General features: G+C 40.6%; 1 protein-coding gene across 1 annotated transcript in view; it reads right to left on the reverse strand.

Moving 5' to 3' along the window:
- Positions 1–8,856: 8,856 nt before the first annotated feature.
- The window catches only part of sh3glb2b (SH3-domain GRB2-like endophilin B2b), a 71,531-nt gene continuing 52,510 nt past the window's right edge, over positions 8,857–27,877 (reverse strand). Inside the window, exons 12-13 of the mRNA XM_082541659.1 lie at positions 10,106–10,256; positions 8,857–10,037 (exon numbers count right to left, since the gene is read on the reverse strand). Of these exons, the coding sequence (XP_082397785.1) occupies positions 10,149–10,256 (108 nt within the window). The 3' untranslated portion in view covers positions 8,857–10,037; positions 10,106–10,148. The remainder of the gene's footprint in view (positions 10,038–10,105; positions 10,257–27,877) is intronic.

Here is a 27,877-nt window from a genome sequence, read left to right on the forward strand (position 1 = left end):
ATTAACAATGAACAAAAATTAATGAACCCTTTTTCTGGGAATTTCACCAAAACATTGAGTTTGTTTTTAAGGTAACATCTTTTTCCTCTACACAACTAAATGCCCTGACTGACACCTGTTCCGCTTTAAAGTCAAGAAGGCCAGGGCCCTATTTCAGGAAGCCGGTTTAGAGCAAAATCTGAGTAAGTATACCCTGAGTTAACGAAAACTCTGGGTTTTCGGTTTCACAAAGCGAGTTTAGATTAATTCTGAGCGAGTTACTATGACAACACACTCCGTGAAGCTAACCTGCCCCCTAGCAGGTTTACTTCAACTAACCCTAACTTTCTCCGCCTCTTTGTCGGAAACCTGACTGTAGGAAGTGTCAGACATGGCGTGTCCCTTCCTTGAAGAGCCAGTAGATGTTGAAGCCCAAATTCTCCGCAGAGCTCTCCGCCGGGAGAGAGTGATTAGAGCGCGTTTGGACATTTTATCATTTCCTGATGATTTCCTGTGTGAACGTTACCGTTTTTCAGCACAATCTATAATTTATTTGAATAACATCCTCAGGCCTAATATTGCTCATGTGACACATCGCCGACATTCTCTCAGTTCTGTACATATTATTTGTATTGCACTTCGGTTTCTTGCAAACGGGAGCTTTCTGTATAATATTGGTGACGCTGAGCACGTTTCCAAGGCTACCGTCTGTCGGGCAGTCAGGAATGTTACAGTTGCACTGAAACGTCTCCTGTACTCGTTTGTGGTGTTCCCCGGTCATAGACCCACAAGATTTATCAAAGAGGGATGCCACAAAATTGCAGGTATCAGGATGAACAAAACTTAATTCATGATGTGGTGATACTTGAACTACTACTTAAATTTTACATTTATTCCCACGGTTCCCAGGCGTGATTGGCTGTATAGATGGCACTCACATTCCAATCATTGCTCCTTCAGTAAATGAAGGAGACTATGTGAACAGGAAGTCTTTCCACAGCATTAATGTGCAGGTACATAGTTCCCTGTAGCATTTCAAACTAACAAATTATTTCATTATAGTAATGGATGCTAATTTGTGTTCTCTGCACTGTGAAGATCATATGTGATGCTGCCAACATTATCACAAATGTGGAAGCCAACTGCTCAGCCTCTGTGAGTGGTGGTGGTGGAGGACCCCCACCTGTTTTTCAGGCCTCCGCTTTTTTTCTGTTGGCTATAACGGGCCACATTTGAGCATACAGAGTAAGCAAATATGTACTTGTAATGTGCTCAGATAATTTCAATAAGTGCTTACAGAGGGGAAATTAATGTAGCCTCTAACTGCAATTGATTTATATAGGACAAACAGACCAAGCACTATGGCTCATAATACAATTACACCTTACCTGTTTGGACTATATTTTTATATTTCATTTTTACTTGCTGCCAGGAACGTTTGGGGCCTGTTGGGTTGCACCTGCGCTCAAATCACATCACAAAATCAAATGTATGAAATAAAAAATAAAATAAAATATAATAAAATAACGTGTTAAATGGGTGGAAATCCCTAGATCAATGTTTAAATTAACACTCATGCATTGACTCTGTCGGCCATGTTTTGCCATGCATGCTCCCTTTCTTTTGCAGCTGAGGCTGTGTTACTTTTTTTCCGCAAAATTTGCATGTTATCGCCCACCCCCGTGACATCACGCTCCAAAGCCCTATACTGCCATCAGAATTTCGGTCTCAAGCGCTGTAAAATACATTGACCGCGCCTTCTTTCCCTCCGTCTCCATGGTGACTCGCTTAATCTGTGCTCCACTGATCAGGGCTTTATGTATCCTCGTGCGCGCGCTTAACTTGGGGTTAAAGCAACTCCGCGTTGATTGAACTAATTGTTATCAGCCTTTCTGAAACCGAATATTCCAAGTTGGACAGTTCGGGGTTACTCAACCCTGAGTATCGTTTTTCACTCTGAGTTTTCTAAACCGGCTTCCTGAAATAGGGCCCAGGAGCTTACTGACACCAGTTTAACTGTGGAGTTTTGCCATAATGAAGAACCAGACACGCTTTACGGTAAAACACATGCAGGTTTTTTGCACATCAAACGGGTGGCCCCTACAGGAGGATGATAACACTCTGAAATCATCGATATCTGGACAAAAACATCAAAGAAACTTTGAAGGATAACTTGAAATATCACTAACCAAATAACACACCTCCTAAAAGACCTCAATCTATTTACACACATATATGTTTTGCGCTTCACATAAAGAACAAAGAGGCTTTCAGCTTTATCTCATTTTGGTCATAACTTGTTTTCTTCACATTGTGTTACCAACAGTCAACAATCTGTGGGAGTAAACCTAAACCAAACTACAAACCTAGATTGGGTTGTTGGTGACCTGTTTGTATTACACATCTGTAGGTACAGTACCTATGAATCGTTAGGATAACACCAACTGAATGTCTCTCCATCACATTAATCCAGGGCCGTGCAGAGAGGTTTAAAGGGGCGGGTGCTCAAAGTTAAAAAGGGGCACATTGAACCAGGCTGAATAACAACAACACACATTCATCAAGAATCTAATATGGGAAGGGCAGGGCTGTGTTGATCTGAGACTGTAGACATTAAAAAGTTCATAGGAGAGATGGTAGCTGATTAAACAAGTGTCATGAGATAATAACAAAATGCAAAGATTGGTGACAGCACTTGGAACCATAAGGCAACAAAAAACTGTGAGAAATAATTTAGGCTCTGCCTGTGATTCACTCTTTGCTTCTCTTCTTCCTTCCATCCCATCATTTCATATATCACTCTCCACTTGCTATGTGAGAACAAGGCACAACTTGCTATTGCAATAAACTACAATCTAATTATCCACACCTAACAACTCTTGCACTTAATCTAAATGATGACAGAAAAATGTTATAGCCCTGCCTTTAGTAGCCTCACACAGCTCCTACTGTTTCCTCCTCATGTCCTTACCAGGCATGTCTGGGCAATGTTATATCATGAGTAATATTTTTTTAAATCCAGCTAAATAAAACACACACATGCACACACAGTGACATTTTAGACCTTCTTCAGAATACTGTATATACTATGGGCATCATGGTGCTGATCCAGAATCTTTTTTTTTAATTATTTATTACTAGAGCTACAATAATAAAGCAATGAGGAGGGGGAAGTAATAAATATGAAATAATGTATTTATGATGATTCCATTTGTTTCACTATCCACTCTGTGCAGGGGCAAAGCTTATTACATTTTTAAACTGTAGAGATACAATCATTTTACTGCTGTAAAATCCAAATTTTGTCTTATCTAGAATATAAATCTAATATAATCTGCTTCTTAATTTATGTTCTTTAAAATACAGCTTGTGTTTTAATATATTATAATTATAATTATTATTATGTGGACATGCATATTAGATCGTTTTTTAGTGAAATATAATCCCTCCAGAAAGGCAGGAAAAGCCCGGAAACTTACTTTAAAACTAAATATGTTTCTAAATACTTTAAAACTAAATATGTTCCCTAAAACGGTGACAGAGCTACAGACCCATGACAGCCTTACACAGGTAGCCAGCAGCTATGACCAGCACTACTTGTGCAGTTAATAAAAGGACAGGTAATGTTTGTCACGCTGTTGCACACACAGCACGCTCGTTTGTTTCAGTTTGTCAGTTGCAACAAGACAGCTTACCAACGTGTACGTAATAAGCTAATACTCCTGGGTGCTACACACTACAGTGTACGCTGTACACCTACTTACTGGTTTTGTCGCATCAGTCTGTGTCTCTGAGTTAACTTGTGTTTCTCCTACAGCTCCGGACGGCTAAAAATGCGCGTGCTCTTTGTGAGCTCGTTCGCGGCTCGTAACCAGCGCGTTCTGCCGTCAAGGGCGATCATTGGTTAAATGTGATCATGTGACTGATGCAAGCCAGATCCTTTTATTTAGCAAAACTGTGATTAATAGTTAAATATTATTGTTGAGGGGCACAGACAGGACTCCACACGCACACACACATTAAAAAAATAATAATAATAATTTTTTTTAAAAAAGTTGCCTCAACAAAAGGGCACTTTGGGCACCCACCAGGAAAGGGGCGGGTGCTCAAGCCCCTCTAGCCCCCCCTCTACACGTGCCTGCATTAATCCCCATCTGAGGTTTTGTTATTCTGCCTCTTCACTTTCTTTTCCTTTTCTGATAATGAGGCTGTTTTTTGGGGTAGATTTGCCACATTAGTTCTGATTGTGAATTTATCCCTTACACCATGAGATAAAATAAACCAAACAACACAAACTCAAATTTTTGTGATTTTGTTGGCGTTCATGTAGGAAATCCGCTCTTTCACATGGGAAGGAAAATACTTCTAAAGGTGAATACTGCTGGACCTCACACCATGAAGTAGCAATGTTGTTAGTTTTCATTTATAATTGCATCTGCATATCTTTCCTTAGTTATCATCCTTAAAGTCCTTAAAGTTATCGTCTTGCATCTGAAGCCAAAATCTTGCGTAACAGTTACTTTTACTGAAAGAGGGGGAAAAGAGAAGACTTAAGGCTAGCTAAAATTAGAGCCTTTTACATTCAGTTTCATAGATGTGTTGTCCTTGTGCTAATGTTCATACCAAAAAGACCTGTCATAGTTGTTAACCACCCAGTGATGACATGGACTTGGGCTATAGTTTAGGAGCTGTGGTGTAGGGGCTCAAGTTGTTCAATCATCCATCCATTTTGATTATGAATTAATGAGTTGGCCTAAACCTAATCATACATTACATTTTGGAAATCAACGCTATGATGTAATTATTGTGTAGCTGTAAGGTGTAACTATGGTGTAGGAGCTACAGTGTAGCGAGGGTATAAGACTATGGTGCAAAATATATGGTAAAGATGTAGCGATGTAATGCGGTACTATGTAATGCATTATATGATCAGCTGAATAAAAAGTATTATTTAACAGTGCAGCTGAAGGAAAGCTTAATAAGAGTCTTAAGAGCTCAATAAGTATTGCTAGCAGCATCAGACACTGCAGGTGATTGTTACTGAGGGGTTAAACACATGGTTTGGAGTGCAGAGTCCAAACTCTTTTTTTTTCCTGGGGATTCTCAGTCAATAAGTTTCTTTTCTTATGAACTAAAGCATATTTGACCTGATATTCAGGTGTCACAGAAACTACAGCAGGCACATAGAAATATGCCAGGGCCAGTTTCATTGAGCGACTTTAAATTAGGTTTCTATTGTTATTCTATGGCAGCCATGAAAGCTCATGGGGATTCCCCTTGTGATAGTGCACGCAGGTCTGGTATGCATGTTTCACTGCTGATGTAACCCATGCATAAGCACTTTTCATCATTTACTGTGACTTACAGATTACAAACAAAGGGATGTGCAAGACTTCAGTTTCACAAGATGAGTCACCTCTTTTACCTTTTTATGTAAAGCTTTGTTGACACATGTACTGCATACCAACTTTGCATATGAAACTCCCTGTCACAGCTGCTGGGGCAGTGCTGCCAGATTGGCTGGTTTTGTACCTGTAGGGCTGCTTTTGAGTTTAATTTACTGGTAGGGTAAATTGATTATGGCTAATCTGTGAAGCAATATTTCTGCTGCTATTCAGAGATCTTCAGGATGTAAATTTCTAGGAATCAGAGGTCTCATAGAAAAGAGTATAATATTTGATTATCATATTCTTCCACCAAAATTATTATGGGTCGTGACTGAGCTGGAATCTATTCCAGCACAAAAAAACTTGATTGGTGACTGGTGGTTAAGAGGTTCAGTTGCTGTGAGATTGTTTAAAAGAATATCTCAATAATAGGCTTATTAGTTGACTAAACAGACTGTTAACCCTAAAAGGTGAATGCTTTATTGATGTGTGTTCATCCATTCAGTCATTTCGCTGCTGGTTCAAACAGAATTTTACCTCCACTAGCTTTTCTGGAGGGTTCACAAGCTCGCCAAGACACATGAGCTCTTCAGTGTATCCTGGTCCTGCTTGCTTTCTCATTTATATGTGAGAGATCAGGGTTTTAATAGTTTTGCAATTTTCATTCGTTTTTATTATTTAGTTTTGACTTCAGATTTTCAATTTTATATCAGTTTTAATTAGTTTTTACTAATTGTTTGCTAGTTTAGTTTAGTTTTTATTTTTTTGAAAATCCTTAGTTTCAGTTTAGTTTTGATTAGTTTCAGTTATAGTTTTAGTTGTGTTTGCAATAATTACGTGCAACAAAATCCCAGTTTCATCATATCAGTCATGCTCTTCTGCTTATCCTTGGGTATGTTACTATTCCAGCTACCATACCCTGCACCCTGGACAGGTCACTTGTCTGTCGCAGGGCTAACACGCAGAGACAGACAACTCACATTCCCACCTATGGGTTCTTTAAATAAATAAATAAATAAATTAGGGCAGATGAACAACCATTGATACCAGGCAACTATAAAATGTATATCTTGGCCCCACTGAGACTATTAACTCTTGCAGCACCGGGTATTCGTAATTTTGGTTCAAGTGAATTGATAAACTTTTTGAAGGCAGTTGACTCACACAGTTATGTAGACATCCCAGTCCTGTTGTCTCGGGATGCATCACGCTGCCTTGCCTGGGGTTAGCTTCTGTTTTCTGGGGATGAGGGTTGAGTGTGCTCCCTTACCTTCTCAAGGTAAGCTAGGTTAGCCTTCTTGTGTGAGCTTTTCAAGTGCACTTTAAGGTTTGTGGGATTTTTTTTCCCTTTAGAAATGTCCCTCATAATTTGTCTCTTTCCACTACAAGACAATTGCTTTATCCAAAACACAGTCATATTCAAAGTAATCCCAAATTGGACTCAGGCGCTTTCTCCCGACTTTTCCTGACATGATTCTGCGCGAGGACGGAGCAACACAGACGACTCGACTAACATACTGCCACCTGCAGGCATAATGAGACAGCAAGACAAAAATCTGGAAACTCAACTTCATTTTCACTCTTGACTATTGTATGACACGCACACATCAATGAAACTAAACACATTTTTGCTATGAATTCAGTTAATTTTAGTTAGTTTTGTGAGCACTCATTACAGTTTTAGTTAGTTTTCCTTTTTTTGTTTTTATTTCTGTTAATGAAAATGTTTTTTCACTTCTAGTTTTCGTTATTTCGTTAGTTTTCGTTAACGATAATAACCTTGTGAGAGATCCTGAACAACCGAGCTCGGCACCCTGCCTGTGCACCTGAAGCCAGACACCCTTCTGAGGAAGCTTATTTCCGCTCCTTGTATGCATGAAACTCATTCTTTCAGCTAGTTCCTGAAGTTGACAGGTACAGATGAGGGTGGGAATGTAGATCAACAGGTACATTAACAGTTTCTGTCATATCAGACAGTGCACGCATGCATTTCAGTTTCCTGTTTGAAGCTCTCTGAATTTGATTGAATTCTCTCTCAAATACCTGACTGACAGATACCCAATGCTCTAGGAATAGCATATGCTTAGGTGTTACAGTCGCAGCCTACAGCACGAGTCAGTGAATGTTGTGAAATATTACACCTTTGTTTGCTTTGCTGTTTTTCTTTTAAATAACAATTCAAACTAGCAAATTACATACACACTTAGTATTTTAGATGTGTGCTTTGCTCAAATGTTTCTCCAGAACTGATGGAAAGAAGTTAGAGAAAGTGGAATATGCTAAGACTTCCAGCCTCTGTCTGCCTCTTGATAAAGAAAAAGGGAAGTCATTTGTTATATTTAAGACTCAGTAATCAAATGATACAACACTTAAATGTGGGTTCTCTCTCAGTATGTTTCCATTATATTCATGCAACCAACACACTGAGTACAGCTGTGCCACTAACACTTGAAGAAAACAAAGATGCGATCAGAGTGAAATCAGATGGATTCTACAGGAGAGCATTTATTTTATTAACTGACTTTGTTGCAGGTTTAAACAGAGCCTTAATATGATATTCAGCCCAAAATTCCTACACACCTCAGAAAATGCTCATAGCGTGGATGTAAAATGTTGCATCACATGATTAAATAAACTGAAGTAACAGAAGAAAAATAATGAGCTGGTTCTTATCGGGGTCTTGTTTTCTTTTTAGAAGGTGGAATCGCTGTCATGAAGTGCTGCATGACAAACATGAAAATGGGAACTTTTGAGCTTCCACGTGTGTGACACAGCTTTACGGCAAACTAGGAAGCCCTGCTGAGCAAATAGTAGATGATGTAATTCATCAAGCACGACAATATCCAGGAAAGCATCATTCTGCACCATTAAACCTTGTATTCTTAATAGGAAACCCGCTTTATTTGCTTAACTGTAAATTTAGTGGAAATTTGAGCTCCTGATTTTGTTTGTGAAGTTCTTTTTTTTCTTTCCCAGCATCAAGTAGGTGTAACAGTACCAGAGTGCAAGTACGGACACCTGCATTTACTGTAATCCAGCTTTATTTAAAGCAGAAGGGCCCGTAAAGACAAACTGACATGTTGGTCAATGTTGCCTCAGTGACTTAAGTTACCTTAAATGTTATTGCTGCAGGCTGCGGGCTAGCACTAAACTGGACACTGAATTAATTTTTTCTTATTAACTGAAAAAAATTCAAACAAATATAGAAATGTGTGACTGTCCTTTATCTACATGCTTGAGAAGTTATAATTGGTTGTATAGTATTGTTTAGTACTTCCAGTCCACTCACACCTCATTAAAGTTACTGCACTTTTGTTTATACACACTCAAGATTTTCCAATATGTTTCAAATTAAAAGCCCTAATCTGTGGATTGAAATGCTTCATTTTCTACAAGGATTTTTATTGTGAAACAGCTGAAAGAAAATTGTGGAGAAAAAATGTAGTTAGAGCTGATAAAATGTGCAAAATTATGACTCACATTGTAATAATTATTGCATGGAATTTTTCTTTAATGGATCAAACAAGGCCTGGGTCTTTGAAGTTTTCACAGATGTCAGAGTATTTGCCAGAACTGTGTAAGATTCCACACAACAACAGACACGTTTGCGCAGTCAACAAACTGTGCGCTTCATTACACTCTGTGTACACATTACGAAATAAGAGGAAATCTAAGTAATAGGCCACATCAACATAACCTGACTCGTACAGTCACAGGTTTCTTTCTGATAATCATCAGTATTACTAGAAATGAGTCAAACAGGCAGTTTTGCATAAGTTTTTTCACACAGCCTCAGATCAGGAGATGGGAAGCCAGCTGCAGTTTGGTCTCTGCGTATAACAGAGGGGACCGTCACACTGATTTCTCTGGTCTCATAAAAATTAAAATACCGTAGCTGTGCAGGTATTTCCAGAATTAGGTTCAATCTCTTGAAATGGCAGGACACCTACAGAGATCATCATGAAAACCTCAAGACTCCCATCCACATGGTCGACATAAGCACACAAAACATTGGTGCCTACTAAAGAGGCTTTTGCTTTCATCTGAAATCGAAAGTTACCAGGACTGGCTTTTGATACTCAACAAATGCTGTGTGGAGATTAAAGCATTCACTAACTCCTTTGTACCATAACAAAGGAGCTACGAGAACATCTGGTGTAAATAAAATTTGTGTCATAATGAAGTGTAGGCTCATTTTAGTTTTTCAGCACTCCTTTTCTTTTCTATGTGCTCCTTCATAAAAGTCCAAATTTAAATGACTCAACTTTTTTCTTCTTTTTTGAGTTGAATAAACTGAAAAATGTAATAAAATAACTGTATCATTATTGCCATTCTGTAGAGTTAATTGTATCAAAAGACTGTCCAAGAACATCTGAGCTCTGGGGGAATTTATTAGCCTGGTAATTGGCACTAATTATCAGATACAGTCTATGGATAGAGCTTGCTAACTAAGTTCTCCACTATCTCACCTTGATAAATCTTTATATTATTTTATCCAGGTGGTTAGAAGATACCTGCACAGCATTTTCAAACAGTGCTGGGTTATTAGCATAGAAGTCAGTGCAGGGGTTCCCTCTGTGAGCTGAACCAATACACAAGGAGCACAAACTGGGGCCAACAGCAGGTCTACCCAGTCCACATGTGTGACGGTGGATAGAGGTTTTTGCAGGGGTGTGTGTGTGTGTGTGTGCGTGTGTGTGTGTGTGTGTGTGTGTGTGTGTGTGTGTGCGTGTGTGTGTGTGTGTGTGTGTGTGTGTGTGTGTGTGTGTGTTGCTTGGTCCATTAGCTCAGCAGTTCTAGGTAGGTGACGGGTACTTTGCCCTTTTCGTTTCCTCGTTCTCCGATCAGCCAGTCGGGGTCCATTCCTGGTACGGTGTAGACGGTAATGAGCTGAAGAGAGAGAGACAAAAATAAAAAACTAAAAACATACACACATACAGGTTACAGTGACCAATGTTACGTTAAGAGGAAAGAAAATAATAGCTAGTGACGTAGCATAACTGCAATCCCGTTGCTGCTCGTGCTCACGTTTTTCATGCCAGCCCATTATCAGGAATTTCCCTGACTTCATCTCTGTGTTATCATCTTTAAACACTTCCTCCAATTAGCACCTGTGCCAGCATTTCTAAAGGTCTGCTAAGGGAAACCCATGTGTGAACAAAAGGGGGCAAACTGAAAACAGCATTACATAATTATTGTACCATAACAAAGGAGGGCATCGATGCTTTTTCATACCTGCTGCTGGGCGTTTGGCTTTTTGTCAGACTCTGGGACCATGGTGATTTTTGTGAAGCCATTTTTCTCATTGTCAGGTTTTAAAAGTTGTGATTTTGATTTTTATGAAGGAGACGCTCTCATGACTCATCAAGTGACATCACTGAGAGGCCAGTCTGTGGCATGCAGTCTGCTGGATCGCTTGGAAACCTGGCTGAGTAGGTCCTAAAAAGTACCTGGTACCAGATACTACCACCTAATGAAAAACCCTTAAAAATTACCTACACCCAGCTAAACTGAGTAGGATGCCACTTTTATGTTTATGTGTGTTTTATTACCAAATTTTCCTAATTTGACTTTTTAAAAGTCTTACATTGAGAACAGCTCAGATGATTGCAGGTGTTCATAATTTTTTTGTGAGTTGCGTCTGTAGTCACTGAAAATCTCTTTCCTCTCCACAAGGTGTTATATGGAAGCTTGAATGTTTATGAGTTTATAGTTGAGTTAAACTCAAAGGAAATCTGACACAACCCACCGCAAGTCTAAAATATTACCCAACTGTGACCGAGGCCAGGGAAGTGCTAGAAAAGTACTTTAAATACATGAATCACACTTTTTGTTTTCCATACATGCTGATATTACAGATAATGTCTTGTAGCCTGTAAGAGAATATGCTGTCAAGTCTTCCCACACAAACATACAGTACAACATTGCATGAGAAGAGGAAGTGAGGCTGAACTTCTCCCTGGAAAATAAACTGGATGACAGGATTAACTTAACTCCCTGCAGATGTGCTGTTGTTACAGTTAACATCCAGCTGTTACTGATTAATTTGTCATGTGGGATGTCAATGTTGTTGTGGTGTTGTTTTGTGGTTTTATTCTTGTTTAGGGCGGCAGCTAGGCCAGACAAATGTTCTACATCCAGCAGTGTGAAGGTGGGGGCTGATGGTGACTACTAGTCCTCACCTGCTTTACTTGTAATGATCAAAGTGGACCTCTCCACTGTGTTTATGGGTCATTGTTACCAATCTGTGCCATTTAATGACATTAACCTTTAAGAAAAATACACTCGTCAAGTTCAGGATATTCTGCTTTGTCCAAATTCTCCACATGTGACGAGTGTCAAAATGTCGTGTCCATTACAGTCATTATACTCTATTAAAGTATTCTGAATGCAGTCACTTTCATAATTACATTTTCTATGTATGTATGGAAGGAGTCATTCAAGTTTTATATTGATTCTACTATTTGACATGACAGGTATACCAGTCCACTGACTGAATTGAATTATTCATGTCCATATTTAAAAGTGAGCTGCGAAACGTTTTAAATGGGGGTCCTCTGGATATTGAAAAATTGTTTTCACGTAAAATGTGTAAAAGACTGGGTAGAGAAGATTGCACTTCATTCTCGACTCCTTTACTGAGAAACAAAGACTTCGTTCCAGGAATGTCTCACAGTATTTTCGATAAGTGGCACAAAAATGGATTAAGGGTAATTGGCGATTTGTTTCAAAACAACACACTGATGAACTTTGAGCAATTGCAGTCAAATTTTAATATTCCTAGAGACGACGTTTTTGGCTTCCTCCAGGTTTGTAACTTTGTTCATTCTAAAATTCCAAAGTCTTCAGAAATAGTTATATATGATGATATTGAGACATTTCTTATTAGGCGAAAAGACAGAACTCATTTTATTTCAGCCTTTTATTCTCCCCTATATACTCTCAGTAGCAACACATTGAGCGCTATTCATAAATGGGAGAGAGATCTTAATAATCAATATGCCAAAGAGGAGTGGAAAGGAGCCATTAACATAGGTAGTTCCACTTTTACTTGCAACCGCTTGCGAGAAACTCAATACAAAATCATACATCGCCTTTATATAGCTCCTAATGTCTTGCATAAGATTGCACCTCATATTCACCCCTTCTGTAGCAAATGTCAAAAAGAAACTGTCACTTTTTTCATTATTTCTGGGAATGTAAATTAATCAAAAGATTTTGGAGCTCCATATGTCAAGAACTAAGTAATATTTTTAAGAATCGGCTCCAAAGGGACCCCGGATATTTTCTTCTTGGCCTACCCTCAAAAGGAGTAACACTAAATCACTTGCAGTGCAAATTATGTGACAAACTATTGCTGGTAGCTAGGAAATGTATTCTCATTAACTGGGTTAAGGATAAACCTCCCTCTGTGACTTTGTGGTACAGGGAATTATTAAAAGTTATTCCTCATGAAAGAACTGCTGCTATTTTAGGAGGAAATGAGGGTCTCTTTCTCAATGTTTGGTCCCCTTTGCTTTTTTATTTGCCAACTGATTTGTCCCAACTGTTGAGGGGGTTGGTTGCTTTTTATTTTTTCTGCCTGTCCCATTTGGTTCTTTAGCTGTCAGAATTGTTGTCTGAAGACCAACAAGGATACCCAATGGATTTACTTTGCCAAATGGATCATCACGGCCTTGCCGTATTGGTCCATTTGATAGACCTTTGTTGTTATTATTTATTTTATTATATTTTCAGTTGTTACAGATGGGACAGACATGACTGAGGGATAGGAAAGGGAGAAAGAAAGATGAAGGAAAAGAAAAACAGAAGGGAAGAGGGACAGTGAGAAAGGGCACTTAAAAAGAGAAAGAAGAGGGGAAAAAGAAAAAAAAATCTCCTGGATCACCTGTTGAGAGAAAAAGAAGAGAAAACAAGCAAAAAAACAAAAAAACAAAACAAAAAAAAAACAGAGCAACATACTAAACACAACATTATATAAGGTCGTACATTAATGCCCTGTAAGGTAACTAAAATAGTGTCATTTAATGTAAATGGTCTGGGGAGCCATATTAAAAGAAGTAAAATTATGTCAAAAATAAAAAGAGAACAAATAGAAGTCGCCTTTATACAGGAATCTCACTTATCGAAGCTCGAACATGATAAATTAAAGAAATGGAAATTTAATCAGTATTCCTCTTCCTGCCCTCAGAGCTCTAAAAGGGGTGTGGTAATTCTAATCTCTAGTAGGTTCAATTTTGAATGCATCCAAGAAATCAGTGATAAGGAGGGGAGGTTTGTGTTAGTCAAAGGGTACCTGGAGGGTATACTGATTACTCTTATAAATGTATATGCTCCCCCAGGATCAGAGATAAAACTTTTCAAAAAGGTTTTTGAATTGATTGTTGGAGAAGCACAAGGTACTCTGATTTTGGGAGGAGATTGGAATGTTCGCTTCAACCCGTCCTTGGACTCATCAAACCCACACGCCCCGGGATTGAATAAAATAACCAAAAACATCAAATTAATCTTAAAGGATGTAGGGCTCATAGATGTATGGAGAGAACTAAACCCCAACAAGAAGGACTATACCTTTTTTTCTCACCCTCATTCATTTTATTCTAGACTGGATTATTTTTTTATGTACCAAAAAGACTTTAACAGGATGATCAATTGCAGGATAGGGGTGATGGATTTATCGGACCATGCCCCACTGTACCTGGAAGTAGTGCTTGGATACGAAAGAAGAGTTACATCCTGGAGATTAAATACAAGTATTCTAAGCACGATGAAAGAACAAATTAGTCAAGATATAATAGATTATATAGCGGAAAATAATAATGAAGAAGTTTCCCCGAGTATTCTATGGGACGCCCTAAAAGCAGTGATAAGAGGAAAACTCATAGGTTACAGCGCTAACTTAAAAAAGAAGAGAAATGAGCATTTAAGAAAACTCCAGACACAACTACAATATCTTGAAGATGCCCATAAAATAACCGCAGTTACAAATTTACAATTAGAAATACAAAAGAAGAAAAACGAAATCGATGAAATTTTTTCAAGTGAAATACAAAAAAATATGGTTTTTTTTAAAACAAAGATACTATGAGGTAGGAGGCAAATCTGCTAAATTACTGGCCTATAAATTAAAAAAACAACAATTAGAAAATACAATATATAAAATAAAGGACCCTCAAACAAATAACATTGTCTATAAACTTGAAGATATTCAGTCAACCTTCCTAAAAATTCTACAAAGAACTATATACACAACCTAGAGTGGACACTAAAGGTATGATATCTTTTTTAGATTCATTCGACTTACCAAAGTTGAATGAAAAACAGAATATAACCCTAATCGAGGACATATCTGAATTTGAAATTAAAAAAGCTATTACAAAATTGAAACCGAATAAATCCCCAGGCCCAGATGGATTCCCATCAGACTGGTATAAAGAAATGAAAGAGGTACTGATTCCTTTGATGAGAACATCATTCAACTATATTTTAAAGACGGGAGTAATTCCCCCATCTTGGAATGAGGCTTCTATTTCTATAATAGCTAAAGAAGGAAAGGACAGGCTTGACTGTGGAAACTACCGCCCCATTAGTGTTCTTAACCAGGACTTTAAGATATTTACATACATTCTTGCCAAAAGAATTGAAAATATTCTTGTTCAGATAATTAGTTTGGATCAGACTGGTTTTATTAAGCAGAGACAAACGCAAGATAATATTCGCCGAACACTACATGTTATTGATTATGTTAGGAAAAATAAAATTCAGATGGTCCTTATGAGTTTAGATGCAGAAAAGGCCTTCGATCGGGTTAATTGGGAATTTTTATACAAAGTCATGGGTAAATTCGGATTCCATCAATCATTTATCAGGATTATACAAGCATTATATAAATCACCAAAGGCAAGAATCAAAGTTAATGGGGTGCTTTCGAATGTTTTTAACCTACAGAGAGGGACACGTCAGGGTTGTCCTCTAAGCCCCTCACTCTTTGCTCTCTTCATAGAGGCCCTGAGTCAAAGTGTAATACAAAGCAATACTATTACTGGAGTCAAGATCATGGGTCGAGAGCATAAGATTTCCTTGTTTGCTGACGATATTTTGATTTATTTCACAAATCCAAACACTACTTTCCCCAAGCTATTGTCACTTCTGGAGATCTTTAGTTCAATATCAGGTTATAAACTAAATATATCGAAGACTCAGATATTAACTTTTAACTATTATGAATTTAAGGCTAAAGCCAATTTGAAATGGGAGACGGAGCAGATGAAGTATCTTGGAGTAAATATTACTAAAGATCTATCTAAGATATACAATGCAAACTTTAATCCTTTAAGTTATAAAATAAATGAGGATATTAAAAGATGGAATTTATTACCATTTTTAAATTTTGAATCATGTATAGATACAGTTAAAATGAATATCTTGCCTAGGATGCTCTACCTGTTCCAAACACTCCCTGTAGAAATAACTGACAAACAATTTCGGGAATCGGACAAAATAATCTCTAGGTTTATATGGCAGGGGAAAAAACCACGGATTAAGTACCAAACTATTCAGTTGGCTAAAGACAAAGGGGGTTTGGGGTTCCCATGTTTGAAAGACTATTATATTTCTGCTCAATTGAGGACATTAGTGTGTTGGTGTAATGTAGATTATCAAGCGAGATGGAAAGAACTAGAACTAGAAACAGTGACCTTAAAAGATTCACCAATTCAGGCAATTCTAGGGGATGTGACACTTATTAAAAAACAAATTCATCAAGGAAACCAATGGATTAACCTACCTTTAAAACTCTGGTTACAATTTCTTAATAAGAATGATTGGATTGAAGAGGTTAGGATTTTAAGATGGTGCGCTTTTGACAGTGATTTTTTACCTAATGAATTAGACGTAAGATATAAAAAATGGGCTGGACAAGGTTTAACGGCATATTGTATGTTTTACGATAAGGGAATTCTTAGGGACTTCCAATCAATAAAAGATCAATACCAGTTAAGTAAAATGGACTTTTTTAGGTTCTTACAAATTAGGCATCATCTATATAATTTTATACCTAAGAGAACAGATCTTTTTTCTTTACCTGTTCTGAGTATATTTGTCAAGGCTTATCAGGCTGACACAGGCCTTAAGGTGATTTCAAGATTGTACAAGGGTATACAAGAGGTTAAGAAGTGGAATACTACCTACATCAAAAAAAATGAGAAAGTGAAACAAATATAGCAATATCAGACATTTGGTATGAGCAGTGCGCTTTTCAGTGGAGAATTTCTAGTTCTAATACATGGAGATGTTATGGTTGGAAGAGTATCTGTAGGTTTTTTATTACCCCTGCACAAAGTAAACATTATTTTAATCACTCTAATTGCTGGAGAAATTGTGGGGCCCAAGGAGTAAAACATTTCCATCTGTTCTGGTCTTGCCCAAGGATCAACATTTTTTGGGTATTGATCCACACCGAGTTGCAGATTATTTTTGGTATGCAGCTTCCCTTTAATTGGGACGAACTTTTGTTTGGATATTTATACTCAGTAAATGTAGATTAAATGTCTAAGCAGTTGTATGGTATCCTGAGTTTGGCTGCCCGTAAAATTATTACCAAGAAATGGCTTAGTGCAAAAATTCCATCACTGGGTGATTGGCATGAGACTGTACATGGGATGTTTAAAATGGAAAGAATTACCTTCATTAAAAGACTCCAGTTTGATATATTTAGTGAAATTTGGGGTAAATGGAAACACTATATCCGGTTAAGGAGACCTGATCTTGTTTGAATCTCTGTAACTATATATGCCACATTTTTTGAATCGTTATGTGTTTATATGTATATGTTAGTATGTATGAGACCATAAGTGAACACATATGTAAGTAGGTATGTGTATGTATGCCTAAGAGTATGGGTGTGTGAGTGAATATGTGTGTGCGAGTACATACACTCTAGAGGGTACACCCGTCTGTTTTTTTTTTTTATTTATTTATTTATTTTTTTATGTACGTCTGTTCTTGTTTATATGTTTATTTTGGATTATTTGTGTTTATATAGGTTGTTTAATAAAAAAAGAGATTAACAAAAAATAAACACAACACCATCACGTTAATCTAGCTAAGTGTAAACAGCAGTAAATACGAAATGTTGAATGTTGTTGTGTAGCAAGCAGGAACGACAGCGCACATTGTGCTTGGAAATCAGAATCAGAATCAGAATCATGTTTATTGGCCAAGTATATGTGCAGACACATACAGGGAATTTGGTTCCGGTAGATGGTGGCTCTCAAGCACAGCAATGTAAATCACACACACACACACACACACACACACACACACACACACACACACACACACACACACACACACGTGTCTATATATACACATTACACATACACAAAGCTGTGTAAACAAACTATAAATAACGAATCTAAACTTATATACATAAAATACAGAAATGAATACCACAAAATGTACATAAGGTGCAGTTGCAGTCTGGCAGTGTGACAAGTCAACTGTTAAGAAGGAGATGGCGAGGGGAAAGAAACTGTGTCGGGTGGTCCTGGTCTGCAGGCTTCTGTACCGTCTGCCAGAGGGCAGCAGATCAAAAAGTCTGCGTTGTTCGCGTTGGCCTGTGGAGGGATATAAACTCCGACCAGCATGAAGGAAGGAAACTCCCGCGGTGAATAAAAAGGTTTACAGTTGATGAAAAAACTTTCCAAGTGTGGGCTGCAGTGTTTCTGTAACACTGTGACATCAGTACACCAACCTTCATTAATGTAGAAGCAGACTCCACCACCCTTTGTTTTCCCTGAGAGCTCTGTTTCACGGTCCGCCCGGTGAAGTTGGAAGCCCGGGAGATTTAAGACAGCGTCTGGGACTCGCTCACTGAGCCAGGTTTCAGTGAAGCAGAGGGCAGCAGAGCGTGCAAAGTCCTTGTTAGTCCGGTTTAAGAGCAGTAATTCGTCAACTTTGTTTGGAAGAGAGCGGAGATTCGCGAGGTGAATGGAGGGGAGTGCCGTGCGGAATCCTCGCCGACGTAGTTTCACCAGCGCGACTCCCCCGTCTACGTCTTCTCCAGGAGCCACAGAGAGCTGCTGCGCCTCCAACTAAAATCTCCAAAAAACTTTCCGGGTTTGTGAAAAATGGATAAGAACTATAGTGAGACGACTGCCTGATGTTTAGCAGTTGATCTCTGGAGAAAGTGATGTGGTCTGAGTGACCAAAAGCACAGAAAATAAACAGAAACAAGAAAAGTGCGAGAGAGCGCAGTACCGAGGCTGCCATCCGCGGCGCCATCTTGGATTGGAAATAGCAGCCAATAAAGGTGTAGTTTATGTCTATGAACAGTGAACACCTGTGTGCACACCTGTGTGGATCAGCGCGCTTGTATTCAAAAGGTTTCCCCATGTAATGGTCTGCTAGAGGATGTAGAGAGCCATAGCCCTGTCCCCCAGGGCATGAAGCAGGCATGGAGGAGATCCAGGCCCCAGACATCCAGAGGCCCCAGAGTGCGAGAGCCCAAGGAGGACCACCGGAGGGGCATCCGTGCCACCTTCCTGGGAAGAGCTGAGGAGAGCCCCAGATGAGGGGTCACCCAGTAGCCAAGGAGCAGAGTGTCGTGGCGTGAGTGTGGTGAGGGGAGATAGGCCTTGGAGGGCCTGGGAGTTCCCAGAGAGGTGGAGTGTAAGACTCGACCTGACATATAAACACAGACAAACAGGCACACACAGACACAAACATGCATTCCCACCTTCATGCACACATATACAAATACTCAGCACTCACCCAACGTAGGGATAGACATACAGTACATGGACACTGTACACACAATCACACTCCCCAAACAAACTCTATACCCCGGGTCCAGGTACCCTCGCCCCTGGAGGGGGAAGCGGCACCTAGACCCAGGAGATGTTACCCTTTCCCCCGGGGGTGGAAGCAAGCGGACCGCCCCAGGCTCTGCAGCAGCAAGGAAGCCCCGCATCCCAGATGGACAACACCTCCTCCCAGCCCCCCTGCCCCGATGGCCAGCAGAGAACAGGGGTGTGTGAAGACCCCAAACCTCCCTCCTCTCGCTCATGTGTAGTGTTGCTGCGTGCTGTTCTAAGGTGCATATAAAACACAGGAGAGCATGGTGCTGCTGCCAGAGAGCAGCAGGTGTTAGCACGGCCCCTCCCGAGAATCCTCAATGTCTACATGGATTTAAAATTGAGAGGTGGGCACTGGTGCCAGAGGTGGGGTTGAATACACAGACCGTCCTCTGGACGCCGTTAACGTGCCCACCTTCAAGGCCCTATATGTATGTGTTATGAGAGTGTGAGTAATATGGATGTCTGAGTTGTGGAATAAAATTGAGGCACAGGTGGCCAGAAGGGCACGGGGGGGATGCCTCCCCTGCACCCTGGTGACAAACCCACACCCCAAGGCCCTACTTGTGTGGGTGGGTGCGTTGGACCAGGAAGAGGGAGGCAGCCGGGGATGGGGAGAAAAAGAAGGGAGGAGCAAGATGCCCCTCCCTGGGGCTAGCTCCCCCGCTGACCCCAGTAGGCACCCCCGTCCTTCGGCACCCACCAAGGCAAGGGAGCCCAGGCCCATCCAGATTGGGGCTTACGGCAGCAGGACCGCCCATCCCTACAGGACCTGGGGCAGCCCACCCGACCCCGCCGCAGAGGAAACTGTACCCGCCCTAACATTCAATCATCTCCCAGACTGCACAAGACAGTAGACACCCAGGTTAAGTTTATTCTCCTCCTCTCTTATGGCTCTCCTTCACCTGCAGAGTGGACTCCTGCAAGGATGGGGCAAACTCCCTGTCAGTTGAAGAGCCCCCTAGTTAGGCTGATACGCCAGAGGCCCCCTGCGGCAGGGCTGAGCCCCCGTGCACCCACCCCCCCGCCCACAACCTCAGCAACACACCATCAAGGACCTAAGCCCCCAAGGCCCAGCCAGAGGCCTAGCACGGAGCCCCCACGCCTGCCCCAGCTCCACTCAGGGGCAGCCAGGCTACCAGGCCAGTAACCTATGTCCGCCAGCACAGACCCTCCCCCAGCCCTGCTGCACACAGCCACAAGGAGAACACCCTCTAAGAGCAACCAGAGCCACTGACCAGGTTATGACCACAACCCCTGGGTTAAGCCCTCCAGGGATAACGTCCCTAGGGATTCTCCGGACGCCCTAAGCCTGTCCCTACCTCCACATCAGCCACAAGGCGGGACCAAACCACGACCCCCCCCCACCCCCGCTAGGTGATGGAGCCGATCAAAGGAGCCCTGAGGGATTGATCTAATGTGGTGGCAGAGGTTGTCTCAAGACTAATGTGATCTATTAGATGGTTTCTATATTGGCTAGAATTAAGATTATTTTTATTTTTCCAGTTCATGAGGACCATTTTCTTGGCAATGCACAGGGCAGTAAAAACCATGTGGACTGTATTAGTTTCTGCAGAGACATCATCCAATTTGTCCAGCAAGCACACTAAAGGGGAGGTTGAAATTTTACATTTCAGACACTTTGATAAGTCGTCACATATCTCGCGCCAAAACTTCTGCACTGGTGGACAGAACCAAAGAGCGTGGATGTAATTGTCTGGTGTATTGCCTTGAGAGTGTGAGCAGTTGTTGGAAGATGTAAAGCCCATCTGGAACATCCGATGACCTGTATAGTGCACTCTATGTAGTATTTTGTATTGTATTAATTGCAGACTGGGATTTCTAATCAATTTAAAGGTTTTTAAGCATATCTGAGACCAGAAGTTTTGGTCTAAGCCGACTGACAAATCTGCTTCCCACTTTGCAATAGGAAGGGATATTGATTCATCTATTTTAGAAAGTGTTCTGTATATTTTAGACAATAATTTGGGGGATTTAAGAGTAAGAAAATGTACCGCGCTTGGTGGTGTTTGCAATTCAACATGACTGAGGTTAAATTTCTGTTTTACTATGGATTTAATTTGTTGATATTCTAAAAATCGTTTCTTGTTGATCCCATATTGTGCAACTAGTCTGTCAAATGGAATAAAGTCTGTTCCTTCTAATATATGTTCTAAGTATTTAATTCCTTTACAACTCCATTCTGGAAAATTAATCATATTATTGTTTTGTAATATGTCAGGGTTATTCCAGATAGGTGTACGTCTGCATGGGATTAATGAAGACTCCGTTATTTTTAGAAACTCACACCATGCTGTCAGAGAAGAGTTGATGTTGGCACTTTTGAAGCATTCATGTCTTTTGATGTTTGAGCTGATAAATGGTAGGTCTGAAATCTCTCTGAAGTCACAGCTTTATTTGCATTTATGTACACTTAAATGAAATAAGGTAATGAATAACACTGGTACGTTTCTAAAGAAACTCAGCACTCAAATTTACCAGAAGGATAACGATGGAAAAACACACACACAAGACCACACAAAGTTAAACTAACCTGGACCTTTGTAACACTAAACTCCACCAAGTATTCTGACTTATTTTTCATTTTCTTCTTATTGCCATCATTGTTACATTTGAATCCACATCTCAGCAGAAATACTGAGTCACAGATGGTAAACGGAAGCTTCACAAAGTCCCTGAGGTGAAACGTGGCAAGAAAGAACATGAAACCTTCACATATAAATAAATCACAGCAAATAAAGCTGTGACTAACGGGAAAAGACTGGACAAGCATCCTGAATCAAGATCAAGAAACTAAGAACTGGAACCAAAACTCCACCAAGAGGCCCACACATCCATTTGCAAACAGACGATCCACGTTTTTTGGGTTTTTCTTATTCCCGTCATTGTGACATTTGACATTTCAGCAAAGATACTGAGTCACAGACGGTAAACGGAAGCTTCACAAAGCCCCTGAAGTGAAATGTGGCAAGAAGCAACATGAAATTAATTTTCATTCAAGCTAGACAGATGGAGGGAGATGGAACAGCTCCATTATTGACCTCCATCAAAGATCTTTCACTTGATATTTTTAAGTTGTCATGCTCAAGCTGGAGCAAGAGTGAGATTAAAAATCCGCTGCTTCCCTTTTAGGTCAGGATGTTTCGACTCTATCAACTGCCAGTCCTGTGAAACTGGGTGCAGTGAGGTGGCTGTAATGGGAATGCATCATTTTATTCAACAAAATGCTGGAAGAGGAAAATGTTGAAGGTGATGAACATAAAACTGGTAATAAAACATTTGTTTTTGACAAAATCTTCTTGTAAAAATCTCCTGATTTGCCAGATGCCAAGCAGTAACGTCCAGTGTAATTAACTTCAGCCTGCATCTTCCTGGTCAATACTGTGTCTTCTTTTCATTTAGTTTGGTTAAATTATTTACTTTATGATGATTGTTGTTGTTGCCACTTTAAAAAAAAGCATAAATGATGACTAGACTGTGCATGGAAATGCTCGGTGAGATCTAATTAGAGCTGCTGCAGTCCTGTTTCAGGTAATGTTCAGACTTGCTCAGGTGTTCCTCACTACACGGAGCAATGTAGCAACCAACACACGCCCCAGGCCAGTGCCAAGAAAGATTTTATATACCCTCCTGTAATCATTTCCACACTATAATCTAACTGAACTGTTTTTATTTATACTTCAGACAGAACTGCCATAACAGACAGAAAATTAACTAGTAACTAGATCAGATCCTCCCTGGATGTTGAGTGTTCAGTGAGACTTCACAGTGGAACAGAGTGGGCATCAGCAGGACTACCAACACTTCCAGCATCTCACACAAGCTTTCACCTTCACTCGCTCCACAAACACACTCACACCATACACAAAAAAGAGCCAGTACTTTAAACTGGATGCCTAAAACTGCATTTTTCAATCTTAACATGAGGTTGGTTGATAAGCTCCTACACTGACAGACTCACTGAGTCTTTTAGCTTTAATCCCGTGAAAACACCGGCCCCCTACCCCCTGGAGTTTTTAACCCTTTGACATAATCACCCTTTTCTGTCATCTTTTTGGACATTTTAGACTTGTATCATAGATCTACACCATAAATATGCCAAACCAAAAACCCTTTCATAATTAAAGCTGCAACTTGGCGTGCAACTCGCTACAAACACATCGGGCTCATGCAACCCACAGTCCCACACTTTCCTTTGTTACCCACAGCCTGTCACAAAAACAAGTAAAAGTCTTCCATTTCTTTATTTGAAACCATGAAAATGCCAAATAAACACAGTTACAGAGATTAAAAAATGTTTAATCAACACCTATCAGCTAAAAACCTGGCATCTCTCAGCATGGTGTGCAGGGTGTCCTTGAAAAGATTTTGAGGAAACTGGAAAGGACAAAAGCACTTTTCTATGCTACCTAAGCATTCGAAGCCCTTTATACAACATATCTCATTCGCACATTCACAGATGCAGTTTTTTCTACGATTAAGTGCTTTCTTTTTAGCATTCACACTCGGCTGGATTCACCGGAGAGTAACTTGAGGTTAGTATCCTGTCCAGAGATAAAAATAAATAAATAAATGAATTTAAAAAATTCAATTTTCTGATTACTACATGACCTGCCCTATGTCCTGAGCTACATAGAGGATTCTGAGGATCATAGATCAGAGGAAAATAAGTTAACTGGCAGCCATAAAAAAAAGCTATGTACAGCAGATGAACAGTATCTGAAAGCCATGTCCTTAAGAAACAGGAAAAATCCAGCAAAGACCTGAATCAGGACTGGAGAGGCACATCTGGACTTTCAGCTGATCCATCCATCATCCTCTTATCTGTTACCTTATCAGGGTTTGGGTTGGAGGGGCAGTAGTTTAAGCAGGCCAGTGCTTCCAGCAAATCATTCCCAATCATTAAAGGATACATAGAATCAAAGCAAAGCTATGTATATACATGTTTGAATGGAAAACAAACACAGTAACTGCATGTCCTTCCCATTTTCCACAGATATGAGTGGTGGCAATGCAAAAGCATAAACTGAGTTTCAGTCTTCACTCTGTCATTTCCTTCCCATAATAATGACCTCGTCACAAACCCAACACTTAGTGGTTCAAAAGTTTTTTATCTTCCCATACTCACTCTGCGGCTTCTCTAGCCCACCACACATCTGAATACTGAACAAAGCGCAGCAAATGCTTGGAAAACTATGAGGCTGTTTGCAGCATACAAAATGATTCAACACGGGAGCTGAAGCTTTGTTGGTGCTATCCAGCTGTTCCACTTTCAGCTTCAGAGGATGCATGTGTGTCTCCAAAAGCGAGACAGTCGGGTGTCTTCCACAGTTGCATGAAATATTTACAAAATTTTTCCAGACCCATGCTCAGAAGATCTAGATTAAGAAGCTCGGTCTCTGATTCTAATCATCTACAATCGTAGAGTCATGTTCTCTTGGCTCCTTGTGTCACATAAATCAAGTCAATACAGAGCAGACATGCTCTCCCAGAGTAATGACGGGTTATCCGTCATTACTCTGGGAGACAAGTTCCTCTGTGAGGTAATCCAAGATCGTACAGGATAGAAGGGTCAAAGTGCCAATGTCTATCCCGGGAGGGCAGATTCCTGACGTTGCAATGAATGAAAACCGCTTCCTTTATCCGTGTCTCGTGGTCCTCCAGCTGCTTTCCTTGCACTTGTAAAAGCAGAGAGACCGGTCCGAGTTTATCTTCAATGACTCTAGTGAGGTTCACAGTTACTTCCCGGATCACCTCGTGGACCGCTGGTTCCGATCTAATATCCAACTCTGCGTCGGCTCCCATGCTAGTCTCCTCATTAGCTTCTCTGCTCTGTAGGTTGGGGCCCTCCGTGGTGTCAGACATTACAACTTTCCTTTGCGGCATGTAGTCAGACTGTTTCAAAAAGTAGTTGCTGATGCTCATCCCAGACTTACAAATAGTTAATATCCATGTTGTAGCTTTAAATGCGGGTTATCAGTGTAAAATCAGCGAACTTGTGTGCTAGCACTCTCTGCTACAACCATACTTCAAGCCACCATCTTGAAAAACCCAGAAAAGCTGCATTTAATCACATATATATTTTTCATTTCATCATTCTTTCTCATCGAGACACGAGGTCTCATTTCTAAGAGTGACCGGTTTTAAATATCCATACAAAACTGCAGCATGTTAAAACATACTACAGTCAATTCTACAGTATTCCTAAGTACTCAATGAGTTGTTGCTGTGGTCACTGAAAATCTCTCTTCCTGCCCACCAAAGGTTAAGTGTAAGTTTGGCAAACAGAGGTCGAGATTATGAGCTTATGTGCTGCATCCTGCTTGTGGTCAAGCACCCACACGAGTGTAGTAATACTGAGGAAAGACTGTGGTTTAGAAAAAGCCCTGAGGAAGTTTACACATCCTGTAGCTGCTCAAACAGATCATCCAAATATAAAAACATTGCATGGAAACTGTCCACTTGGACAAGTTCCTAAAACACGCTTGGCACACAACCAGAGTGAAATCAGACGGCTTCAGCAGGAAAACATTTATTGTATTGCAACCGAGCAGCCCAAAGCAGGGAGTCATTCCAAGAAGAATCAGTTTGTGCCTTCCACTCCCAACACTTATAAAAATCTGCTGTGATTTGTATTCCTCAGCCAGGTACTCTGTGGAGGGTGGAAACAAGTGTCAGGTTTAATTTGTGACACAAGGACAGCAGCAAGAGTGAAAGAGAGGTTTAAAGATGGCAGTGAGACCTGCTGTCATGGTTTGGAGACGGTGACACTGAAACATTCTTCTTCTTCCTCACTGGCAGAACTCAGGTGGTGAGGGTGGGCAGGTGCTTCTCCAACAGCATCACCATCAACACAGGAACACCTCAGGGATGTGTCCTCTCGCCACTGCTCTACTCCCTCTACACTTCAGACTGTGTGGCCACCCATGGCTCCAACACCATTGTGAAGTTTGCTGACGACACAGTGGTGTTGGGTGCCATCTCCAACAACGATGAGACGGCCTACATGGATGAAGTGAAGAATCTGGCATCATGGTGCCAGGACAACCACCTCCAGCTGAACGTCGGCAAGACCAAGGAGCTGGTGGTGGACTTCAGAAGGGGTCAGCACAGAGACTACAAGCCCATCATCATCAATGGAGCTCCAGTGGAGAGGGTGCAGTCCTTCAAGTATCTTGGTGTCCACATCTCCTCAGACCTGACATGGGCTGCCCACATTCAGGTCCAGACCAAAAAGGCTAGGCAGTGCCTGTATCACCTACGACAACTGAGGAAGTTCAGGGTCTCTCCAAAGATCCTCAGGATTTTCTATACAGGCGCTGTGGAGAGCATCCTCACACAGAACATGACATCGTGGTTTGGGAACAGCTGTGTGAAGGACCAAAAAGCTCTCCAGAGAGTGATCCGTACAGCAGAACGCTGCTGCAGGATTGCTCTCCCCCCGCTTCAGGACACCTACACCAGGAGATGCCGGACTAGAGCAGCGCAGATACTGAAGGACCCGTCTCATCCTGGCAACAAACTGTTCCAACTTCTGCAATCTGGTAGAAGGTTCTGCATCTTCCGGGCAAGGACAGAGAGACTCAAGAGGAGCTTCTATCCCCAAGCCATCCGTGCCCTAAACACACACACCCGCCCTCTCACATCATCTATAATTGACTGAGACAGGACCAGAGGTGTGGACTCGAGTCACATGACTTGGACTCGAGTCAGACTCGAGTCATTAATTTTATGACTTTAGACTTGACTTGAAAAAATGTTGTAAGACTTGTGACTTGACTTGGACTTTTACACCAATGACTTGGGACTTGAATTGGACTTGAACCGGTTTACTTGAAAAGACTTGATATTTTACCCCAAATATAAAATTTAACATGCATATTATATAGAGATTGAAAATGTGACGTCATTCACGGGTAGAACCGCAAAGGATTCTGGGAACTCGTGGCAAGCGGTCAAGCGGTACTAGCGCACGCAGGCTTTCAATTAAAATCAGTTATACAGCGATAAAAAGAAACACAAAAATGTCAAGAAGCTGTTGTATTATTAACTGCAATAGCCGGTCGCATGACAGCCACGGGAAGCCGACGGGTAAAGAGATCGGTTGTTATCGGATTACGTCGTTGAAGAGAAATTGTTCGAGCCATGTTTCCGAAGTAACAAAGAGGCGACTGGATTGCAGCCATTCAAAGATCAAATATAACGTCCCGGAACACTCCAGCTCACAGGTTAGTCTGCTCCAAGCATTTACACAAAGGTCAGTCTGCTGTTGTAGTTAATGCGTCATTTTTCTTAACATAATTGGTGATATAGGTTACAAGCAAGTCTGGCGCTGAACAGAAATTGTCGCGCTATGCTCCTTTATTTATTGTGCATAAATAGTGAATTGTCCTGACACAATATTGTGTTTCACTTCTGTTATTATGGTACATTGACAAAAACATATACTTTTATTCACAGGATAAAACAGTTGTTTTGTATCACTAATTGTCCAGTACGATTACAGCATATATTATTGTCACTGCTACATTTCTGTGACGGGTACCAGAAATTATTTCCACTGCTAATTAATTACCATTGAGCTCAAAGGTCCTATTAATAAACGGTTAAGGAATGTGTATTTATGACGACGAT

The sequence above is a fragment of the Aulonocara stuartgranti genome (assembly GCF_965226115.1).
Source record: "Aulonocara stuartgranti genome assembly, chromosome: 7".
In the NCBI taxonomy this organism is placed as follows: domain Eukaryota; kingdom Metazoa; phylum Chordata; class Actinopteri; order Cichliformes; family Cichlidae; genus Aulonocara; species Aulonocara stuartgranti.